We start from the raw sequence: 11576 nt of genomic DNA, 5'->3' as shown, positions 1-11576 counted from the left end.
ATGACAGTCGAGTAATCTCAAATCCACATTATACTTTAACAAGTGGAACAACTGTGCTCCATCACTTTCAAAAAACAAATTCCATAATCAGATGTTGTCTGCCTCATTTTAAACACACACACAGCTCTCATTAACATTAAAATGAGCAGGGTTCCCAGTGTGCCCCATTTATCTTACACATTAAATATTTCTATAAAATATACTGTTGAATTTGTCAATTTATTTACACAAAACATCAAACAAAAAATACATTAAATACAGCAAAACATACATCATACTCCATTTCAGACAGTGCCCAAAACTGTTACGTTCCACATTTCATCTTCTCTTAAAGCCATACTTTTTCCGTTCATAGAACAAATCAGTCTTCGAACTGCCCAGATTAACTATTTTGGGGCAGCCATCTCTCTGTAAAATCAGAACAAATTATTCATTAGACTCCTTCCTATAGTTATTGTACATTAGGCCCTATATGTTACTATCTGTTAACATTTCAAGACATAGGCCCTATATGTTACTATCTGTTAACATTTCAAGACAATCAAAATGTTAACACAATGATGTAGGCCTAATTATTTTAAAGTTTGTCCATGACAATAATTACAATTAACTTACATCTTTTTCCTGTATCGTACATTCCTTGCAGTAATAAGCATCAGAAACCCCAGGTCCTCCACAAATCACACATCGGCCTTGGTAGGACCCGTAGTTACACTCGTCACAAATACGCACCAGTGTACAGGGCCGCACGTAGGAGTCACAAATAACGCACTTCCCATCACATTTTTCACACAAGCGTCCAATAGCTAAGGAATAAAAACCAACAATACAACTACCCTTCATTAGGACTTAACCACATTGCTCTACCACGAAAGTAAATGTAACTAGAAAAAAATCTACATGGGCTCAATTTTATTTCCTTATGTTTTAACTTTTTAAAAAAGACTATCTCCGTAAGCTATGGTTTCAAATTAACATTATACATAAATAGGCCTCAGTGAAATTTTCTACTTCATGATGATAATACCTGTGACGCCGAATGACAACGCTGTTAAGTGTTTCAACTACATACATCCATACATTAATCCTTGTTCCATAGATCATGAATGTGACATTTCGTAATGATGTGGAACATGTCACTTTAAGTTACTACTTCATATCTAAAAATTCATAATTCATCTATTGAGTAGAAGGAGTTGTCATTCAGAAATTCTTTTAATTTGCTTTTAAATGTTGGTTGGCTATCTGTCAGACTTTTAATACTATTTGGCAAATGACCAAAGATTTTTGTGGCAGCATACTTCACCCCTTTTTGTGCCAAAGTGAGATTTAATCCAGAATAGTGAATATCATTCTTTCTTCTAGTGTTGTAGCTATGCACTTCGCTGTTATTTTTGAATTGGGATGGGTTATTAATGACAAATTTCATAAGCAAATATATGTATCGCGAAGGTACTGTGAATATCCCAAGTTCCTTAAAGAAACGTCTGCAAGGTGATCTTGCGTGGGCTCCAGCTATTATTCCGATTACATGCTTTTGTGCAATGAATACTTACTCTCTTAGTGATGAATTGCCCAAAAATAAGATGCCATATGAAAGCATGAATGAAAATAGGCACAGTAGGCTAATTTACTGATATGTTTATCACCAAAATTTGCAATAACCCTAATAGCATAAGTAGCAGATCATCGATGTGTTTCTTCCATTTCAATTTCTCATCAATGCACACACCCAGAAATTTTGAGTATTCTACCTTAGCAAGAGACTTCTGTTCATAGTCTATATTTATCAATGGTGTTATGCCATTTACTGTACATAATTGTATAAACTGTGTTTTCTCAAAATTTAGTGAGAGTCTATTTGCAGAGAACCACTCAATAATTTTCTGAAAGACATTATTTGTAATTTCCTCAGCTGTTTCTTGCTTCTTGGGTGTGATAAGAGAACTCTGCTGGATTTTGTAGTCTCTCTCTACTGTTAATTTCAACAATCTGCATTCTTCCAGTTAAGTATGAATTAAACCATTTGTGCACTGCCCCACTCACGCCACAATACTGAAGCTTATCTAGAAAAATTTCAGGATTCACACAATCAAAAGCCTTTGAGAGATCACAAAATATCCTGATGGGTGATGTTTGGTTATTCATTGCATTTAATATTTGATCAGTGAAAGCATATATAGCATTTTCTGTTGAAAAGCCTTTCTGAAAACCAAACTGACATTTTGTTAGTACTTCATTTTTACAAATATGTGATGCTACTTTTGAATACATTGCTTTTTCAAGAATTTTGGATAAAGCTGTCAGAAGCGCGATTGGGTGGTACTTGTTAGCATCAGATCTATCCCCTTTCTTATGCAATGGTTTAACAATAGCATATTTCAGTCTGTCTGGAAAAATTCCCTGTTTCGGTGAGCTACTTCATGTGTGGCTAAGAATCCTACTTACTTGTTGAGAACAATCTTTTAGAACTCTGTTGGAAATGCCATCAATTCCATTTGAGCTTTTACTTTTGAGTGAATTTATTGTTTCCCTAATTTCAGTAGAAGAAGTGGGTTGAATTTCAGTTTTATCAAATTGCATAGGTACTGCCTCTCCCATATACTGCCTTACATTTTCTAATGAATAGCTGGAACCCATTTTCTCAACAACACTTAAAAAAGATTATTAAAAATGTTTTCTACTTCTAACTTCTTGTTAACAAACTTTTCATTGTATTTGATAGAAATACAATCTTCCTGTGCTCTCGGCTGCCCTGTTTCCCTTATCACAATATTCCAAATTGTTTTAATTTTGTCAGATCTGCTAATCTCAGACATAATGCACATACTTCTGGACTTTTTAATAACTTTTCTTAATGCAGTGGAGCAGTTTTTTTAATGTTTCATTGTTTCGGGATCATTACTACTCCTAGCTATAAAATGCATTTGCCTTTTCTGTTTACAAGATATTTTTATCCCTTTAGTAAGCCATGGCTTTTTACATGGTTTCTTACAATTATATTTCACTGTTTTCTTAGGGAAACTGTTTTCACATATACTCACAATGGTATCATGAAATAAGTTAAACTTTAAATTAGCATCATGTTCCCTGTACACCTCATCCCAGTCTAAATGTTGCAAAGTTTCCCTAAAATTTTGAAGTGTTCAATCGTTAGTGGAACACACTATTTTGGAGGATCGTTTTGCATTACTGTATGGAGTTATATCATATACTGTAGCTGTGCATTGTGACAGACCATTCTTAACAGGAAAATTTTTATTTGATTGAATTTATCTTGGTCTATGAAAACGTTATCTATCAGTGTGCTGCTTTCCTGTACCACCCAAGTAGGAAAATCAATAACTGATGTCAAATTGAAAGAACCCAGTAATACTTTAAGGTCAAGCTTTCTATCTGACTCTTTCAGAAAATCTACGCTGAAATCCCCAAAGACAATAATTTGCTTTCCTTTGTCTGACGGGTAGCACAACATAGAATCCAAGTTCTTCAAAAATAGTTGAAAATTTCCCAATGGGGACCTATATACAGCTACAATTATAAAAGTACATTTATTTAGTTTAAGCTCACATGCACATGCTTCTATGTGTTGCTCTACGCAAAATTTTTTAGTTTCCAAATTTTTCACACTATGACGGATTTTAACTTATACGGCAACTCCTCCTCTCTCCATAGGCCTAGTGTCTCTACTTACATGTGCTGAAAGCTTATATCCATCTACAATTACCATTTCGATACCTGTGACTATATGATGTTCAGACAGGCATAGTATATCTAAATCTTCTATACGAACAAGAAGCTCATCTACCTTTTTTTTTAATCCTCTGATATTCTGATGCAATATATTAACATTATTTTTTACTGTGCTTTTATGTGACATACTAACATTATTTTTCACTGTACTGTTATAAGAATCTTGTGATATTTTCACATCACTAATACCTGCCTGTCTGAACTTTTCATTAAGCTTAATTTCAATCAATGTAGGATGACTGGATTCTAATCTTAGCCTAAAAAAGTATTCTCTGAGTTTCAGTGCCCCCCCCCCCCCCAATGATTTTGCTATCATCTCAGCAAGTTTACCCTTCCCTCTCACAATCACTATAATTTCTGCTAATTTTATTTTCTAAATATTAAATGAGACAGCAAACAATAATGACTTCTTGGGGTGAGAGGAACCACAGCAAAACACTGCGCTCTGTTAAATATTAAGTTTAACAATGTTTCACTATAAAAAAAGTGTTGGACAACAATAAATAATTATCACTCTATTAAGCTTACCGACGCCAGGCTGTTTTCGGCAAAATATCAAATCTGGATGATGTTTAGCCATTATTAAGCGTTACTCTTCGTTTCCAAACTGAGGTACAAACTGTACAAATCCCAGCACACAATTCAACTTCTACAAATGTGTTACAAATCTCAAACGTAAAACAACTGACAACATAGTAAACACAGGTCGAAGTACTAAACAATTCAAAGATATTCAATCGGTTACGTCAAGATAAAACTCTGCGAAGGATTGAATTCACCTTGGAGTTCCGACTGTCTTATTATCTTTGGAAATTAAGGGGAAATTTGAGGCAAAACGTAAAAAATGTTTTACGTTAAATATCTGAACATTTGTTTGTCAGGCAGATAAAATACAGTTTTCCGTACAATACTGCTAGTTCTGTTGAAGATGCACTTCCAAGAATTTCGGATGACCTGCCTGTTGCCAGAAATCTCGAAGTTACTCTTCTCTCGCCGACAGCGATTGATCCCTCATTAAAATAGTTTGTTTTCTATCGACATTACTTTTTATCGTACGATGCAGGATTGGTCCGAAAATAGTTATGAAATCTTTCGGGAACGTGATTCTCGCTTCAGTAAGGAAACTACCATACGAAGAGTTGCTCCTTGTCTCCAGCATTTTTCTGAGAAATTTCCACATTTATTGTTGTTTTCCGTTGTTACAGCCAATATAATAGCGACACACACTTTGTATTTGATCCTCCAGCTTAACTCCCGTCGCTCCGCCATTTTTGTCTCACTTGACCTTGAAAAGGCCTACGACCGTGTCTGGCATCCCGGTCTCCTGTTTAAACTCCAAACCTACGCCCTTCCTATCAACTACATCCGTCTGGTGGCCTCCTTCCTCTCCCGCCGCCCCTCCTACGTTACCATCCATCATGCCAATTCCCGCACCTTCTACCCCTCTGCCGGTGTGCCCCAGGGCTCTGTCCTCTCCCCTCTCCTCTACCTCCTGTACACAGCAGATATGCCCCAACCCCCCCCCCCCCCCTCCAGTGCACCTCTTGCAATATGCTGATGACACCGCATTCCTCGCCCTCGCTCCTACCCTCCAACGGTCCCAACGCCTTCTCCAGAATCACCTTGACCTTTTTGCTGCATGGTGTAACCAATGGCTCCTGAAACTCAATCCTTCCAAGACCCAGGCAATCATCGTAGGTCGTACCACTCGCTCCTTCCGGCTCCTGGATTTCTCCCTTACTGTCTGCGCACGTCCTGTCCTTTCTCACCCCCACCCTCACCTACCTTGGCCTCACCATTGACCGTCACCTCACCTGGATCCCTCATCTCCGATCCATCCAATCCAAAGCCCACAACCGCCTCCGCCTCCTCAAACTCCTCTCTGGCCGGACATGGGGGTTGCACCCCTCTACCATCCTCCACACCTACAAATCCTTAATCCGTCCATCCTCTGTTATGCCAGTCCTGCCTGGATATCTGCCCCCCCCAAATTCTATCAGTCCCTCCAGATCCTTGAGCGTCATGCACTCCGCCTCGCCTTCCGTATCCGCCTCCCGTCCCCCACGCGGCTCCTCTATGATCTCATTCCTTTCCCCCATCTGCTCCTCTTCCTCGAACATATCCGCATCCTCTACACCTCCCGCCGTCTTGAACCCCCTCACCCCCTGGTTGCTCCTCTCCTCTCCCATCCTCGCCCCCTGCCCCGTCTTCACCGTTGTGTCCCCCCTACCCTCCATCTCTACACCCTCCATCTCCTTTCCCAAGGTGGCTTCCGTCAACTCCCCCTCCCGGATGATGCCCTCTCTCCCTCCATTTATCCTTCCTATGCCAGTCCTGCCTGGATATCTGCCCCCCCCCCCCCAAATTCTATCAGTCCCTCCAGATCCTTGAGCGTCATGCACTCCGCCTCGCCTTCCGTATCCGCCTCCCGTCCCCCACGCGGCTCCTCTATGATCTCATTCCTTTCCCCCATCTGCTCCTCTTCCTCGAACATATCCGCATCCTCTACACCTCCCGCCGTCTTGAACCCCCTCACCCCCTGGTTGCTCCTCTCCTCTCCCATCCTCGCCCCCTGCCCCGTCTTCACCGTTGTGTCCCCCCTACCCTCCATCTCTACACCCTCCATCTCCTTTCCCAAGGTGGCTTCCGTCAACTCCCCCTCCCGGATGATGCCCTCTCTCCCTCCATTTATCCTTCCTATCAACTCTGATCCTCCCTCCCCCTCCTTTCCTCTGTCCTTTCCCTGGGCTCCCTCTTCCCCCCCCTTCCGTCCTGTTTCCTCCCCACTACACCTCTCCCTACCTCCCTTCTCCCCCCCAGTCCTTTTGTATTCCCCTCCTCTGCCTACCCCCCTCCCTGTCGCGTCTGCCCCCCACCCCTCTTATGGGTCCTCATCCTCCATCAGCTCCTTTCCCGGTTGCCCCCCCCCCCCTTTCGCTTTTACTCTCCTTTCCCCCCCTTTTTGTTTTCCCATCTCCTGTTCAGTTTCCCCCCACCTGCTCTCGACTGTGGTGTCACCTTTGCCGACTTTTTCGTGCTGTGTTCTAGTGACTATTCAGTGTTGTGTTGCGAACAGAAACCATGCTGTCGCTGGGTGTGCGTTTTATATACTTTGCGAACAGAATCCAGACTGTCGCCGTGTTTTTTTTAATTGTCTATTGTTTCCCCTGTCTGCTCCGTATGTATTTTTATTCGCTTCATCATCCCTCTGTTGTTTGTTTTCATTTCCCCATTTTCTTTTCACCTTGTTACTCAATGAGTCCCCGATTTTATCGCCTGTTTTTTATTATTATTTATTCTCCTGCTCTTTGTCAGAAAACCTGTAGGCTGCAGAGCGGCGTCCTAAGCTGCTGCCAGCCCGCCCCCTTCGGGGGGAATTGAAATTCAATAAAGGAAAAAAAAAAAAAAAAAAATTTGTATTGGATGTTTGACATCGTGTTACCCAGTCACAGTATTGACAATATTACTGCTTGTTGGTTCAGTATTGGCCTATTACAGGTTTTACAAATTGGCATTGCAAATAAATACTGAAAGTATGCAGTCCCCATTGGTGTTCCTTATTTTACCAATAACTAGGTAATGAGAAGAACGTTTCACAAATCAATTTCCATATATCATAAAAATGCCACAATAAAGATTGCACAACGGTTCCACATTGAATATATCATGTCACATGATAATGATGAGAAAATCAGAAAACTTCTTCATGCATAAGATTAGGTAACCCACAATTTATTATCATAATATTAAACTGTTTTAATAATAATATTTGCAGCAATGAAACTTCAATTATTTTTGAGATCCTACGTTGGTGATGCACCTCATCTGATTACGGGAAATTTTGGTTACAGAACCCTGATGATTGCCTCTCTGGCATAAATATGTCTAATTAGTGTACTATTGTTACATTATTAGTAAAAGGCCTATAACAAGCTGTGAAGGTATTTCACTGCAGACTGAAGGATACTGTGACACTTCACACTAACAGTATATTCACATCTAATATTCCAGTCTCTATGCTGTCTTTATTTTTCCGTGTTATCTCATATATGTCTTTTACATGAGCATTTAAAAAGTCATCTTCCAATGATAAGCTCTTTTGTCACTCTCTTGATGGTCCTGTTTGGTAGTGCTCTAATGAAATGCCCAAAACATTGTGATCTATTGGCTTTATTCTTTGCTACTATATGTTTTTATGTAAACATCATTACATAGTATTATCAGACCATCATTATATATGTCTCTCAAGGGTCTCTTAAGGATTTTGTTATTTGGGTTGTTGAATAACTGACGATGACAGGTGTAAAGAGATTATAAAATGTAGATTGGCTATAGCTAGAAGAGCATTCCAGAAAACTAGAAATTTCTTAATGGAAATGTAAGTTTAAGTCTTTTCTAAAAATAGCCTTGTATGGGTCTGAAACAGGAATGATAAACAGTACAGACAAAATAAGAAAAGAATCTTTTAAAAGATGGTGTTAAACAGTACAACACTAAAAATTTGATAGGCAGGTATGATAAACAATGAAGACGTACTCAATTGTGCAAGAAGTAAAAGCTCTTTGTACTGCAACTAAACTAGTATAGGTTGGCAGGACACATCCTGAAGCACAAAGATGGCTAATTTGGTAATGGAGGGAAGTGTGGAGGATAAAACTTGTTGAGGGAGACCATGAATTGTATACAATCAGCAGTTTCAATTTTTTGGAGGTTGTAGTAGCTAGGCAGAGAAGGGGCACAAAGCAGCCTAGTATGGACACCTTCAGCAAACAAGTCTTTGGACTGAAGACGATGACAACAACAACATGACACCAATATTTTCCTCAAGATTTTACTTTCAAATACTTTTAATTTGTTTTCTGCTTTTGTGGAATAGATGTTCATATGGGTGCAGAGTCACACACTGGTGTGGTTCCTGTTAATTCTGTCAGTAGGTGAGATTGAAAAAAAAGAAGTCCGAGCAAGTCAGCAGCTGAGCAAATATATACTGTTTTCAAACCCAAACCAAGCCCCAGATGGAAGAATGAATTAAACACAAGACATGACAGTTCTTCCAGTACCACTTGAAATAATGATGAACAAATGCCAGATGCTCATTGAAGATACTGGAAGACACAAAATCCTCCCAGAAAGGAATGACTGAATATTGGTACACTCAATATCCTCACTCTCACCAACAAACGTGAAGAATGTATGGCGTAAGCTCAGGATGATGGGATTGAATGACTCTAAAGTGGAAAAGCTGTGGGAAGAAATCACTGAGAAATGGATATGTGCTATACTGGAGTAGTAGTAGCAGTAGTAGTAGTAGTAGTAGAATCCAAAAATGGGGTCGACCTCGTCCTCCATAAGGGCATAGACATACAGAAAGATGTCAAATACGCGAGTGACAGGATCATCCAGATGAGACTAAGAGCTGGTAATATATAGCATACTGTTTTGCAAGTACATGCAACACAGATAGGATGCACCACAGATGAGAAAGAGCAGTTCCTTAATGAACTTGAAGAACAAATACCGGAGGAGAACATCATCCTTATGGGTGACCTGAATATTCAATTTGGTAAACAGACTAGGATGTGAAAATATCATCAGTCCTCATGGTTATGGGAACAGACCCCTGGAAGGAGAGAACCTAATGTATTTCTGTGTGTGAAACAACTTAGCCATTTAGAACACATGGTATGAGAAGAGCGAAAGTCATAAAATAATGAGAAAGAGCTGGGAGGGCAAGTTCAAGACTATGACAGACTTAAAAAAAAATTGATTTTGAGAAAGAAAGTAAACAACATAACTTAAGCATACATCCTTAAATTGATATTTCTCAACTAGCCATAAACTTTATCTCCACCCAATTATATTTTGGCCAATTTAAAATGCCACTTTTTCTGACAGACTGTCAATATTTAAGGATTGAAGAATGAACTTAATGGGTCACTTATTTGGATTGATAAATTATAGTTGACAAACTTTATTGATGTAGTTTGCCTCTCTCAATATCATGTGACCATTGGTATATCTACATTAAGTGTTATTCTGTAAAGAAGGAGTGGAGAAAGGAGATGTTGTTTCATTCTTCAGGAATTGTTATGCTTTTAAGAACATTTCATAATAAGTCCTTTATAATAGTAAGTTCACGCTGAGCACCTGCAGGAACTTTCAATCTGTTCATAAATTACCTTAAGTTCCATTCGTCTATTTAACAATGAAAAACAAAGTTATAGTTATAGTTTTTTGTCCATATATTATATTTCACAATGATATTAGATATGTCATGTTGCCTGTTTTGCAGACAGTAAACAAATTGCTTAGAAATTTGTCACTGATACATTACAACTACTTTTATATAATGTTAACAGATAATCAATAGCAATACACTGTGATGATAGATACTAACAGTGTGCATTAATTTACACAACAGCATTGGATACTTAAGGAAAGTAAACAAAGTTATATGTCTATATCTACAACTCTACTCTGCAAACCACTGTGAGGGGCATGGTAGCAAGTACATTCCATTGTACCAGTTATTAGGGTTTCTTCCTGTTCCATTCACATATGGAACATGGGAAGAATGATTGTTTGAATGCCTCTGTGGATTCAGTAATTATTCTGATTTTATCTTCACGATTCCTGTGTGAGCCATACTAGGTGCTAGTAGTATAATCCTAGAGTCATCATTTGAAATAAGTTCTTGAAACTTTGTTAATAGACTTTCACGGGATAGTTTATGTCTATCTTTAAGAGTCTTCCACTTCAGTTCATTTAGTATCTCTGTGACAGTCTCCCATGGAGTAAACAAAGCTCTGACCATCCGTGCTGCCCTTTCTCTGTATACGTTCAATATCCCCTGGTAGGCATATCTGGTACGGATCCCAAACACTTGAGCAGTTTTTTCCATATCACTGAAAATACTAAATTACATTTACAAATACTGAAAACCAGTTTTTTTAGATCATGTATGTTTATCCATACTAAAGAAAATTTAGACATTCATACAGAGTGGAAGCTCATTAAATCATTTTTGCATCAAATACACTTAGCCTATATGTCCTTTCATATATTTTCAGCACTGCACTTTGTTTTCATTTTGATTCTTTCAGTAAATTTATTTCCACATGAAAAAGGAATTGTTTTACTCCATTTCCAACTTTATATTTACATTTTTCCTGTGGATTTGCTTGCAAGTACTCCCTCACTGTAATCCAAACACCCAGAGATGAAATGTTCCTTTAGTTTTCTTTTGGAGGTGCTCAGTTCCTTTAAGCTGAATGGCTGTCTGTTATAAAATTAGCTTCCTGCATTTGAAGGGTCTCTATCTGTCATTTTCACTCTTTTGCAGCAGATATGCTAATTCTCTCCAGTTCTTGCCATGAAAATCTCTTTTCAAAGGTGGTGTACAATTTACCATTAAAAGGAGTATTATCTCATACTTGTACAAACTTTGTGCAGTTAATATTTTAAATTCTTTGAATATGCTTTTGCAAGACTCCTGTGGTATTAGTTTTGCTATCCATCTTACGGCTTTCTTTTGAAGTTTTAAAATTCTCTGAATGTGTACATCTGCTGCTCCTCCCCATATTGGTATACAGTGCAATATGTATGGGAAGATAAGTCCAAAGTACATTTTTAGCAAGGTTTCTGGTCCATCGTATAGCACATTTTTCTCATTAAGAGGATATTTGTACATATTTTTGACATATCTTATCAATGGGGTTTTCCCATGTCAGAAATTTGTCCACTTCTATTCTCAGAAGTCTATTATTGACAATTTCTTCTAAGTCTGCACCCTCAATGCTCAGAATAAAGTTCTCTGAGCTGTT

At 38.7% G+C, this 11576-nt stretch overlaps 1 protein-coding gene across 1 annotated transcript; it reads right to left on the bottom strand.

The window, feature by feature from the left end:
- Positions 1–200: 200 nt before the first annotated feature.
- On the bottom strand, positions 201–4467 carry LOC124796344 (PHD finger-like domain-containing protein 5A). The gene is made up of 3 exons (XM_047260486.1): positions 4282–4467; positions 616–806; positions 201–408 (listed from the first exon to the last, which is right to left on the bottom strand). The coding sequence occupies exons 1-3, from the start codon at positions 4331–4333 to the stop codon at positions 319–321; spliced, it is 333 nt and encodes a 110-aa protein (XP_047116442.1). The 5' UTR covers positions 4334–4467; the 3' UTR covers positions 201–318.
- Positions 4468–11576: the final 7109 nt, after the last annotated feature.

Source organism: Schistocerca piceifrons, chromosome 1 (assembly GCF_021461385.2).
Source record: "Schistocerca piceifrons isolate TAMUIC-IGC-003096 chromosome 1, iqSchPice1.1, whole genome shotgun sequence".
Lineage (NCBI taxonomy): Eukaryota > Metazoa > Arthropoda > Insecta > Orthoptera > Acrididae > Schistocerca > Schistocerca piceifrons.
The sequence above is the reverse complement of the archived record's forward strand: the minus strand, read 5'-3'. Positions and strand labels throughout refer to the sequence as shown.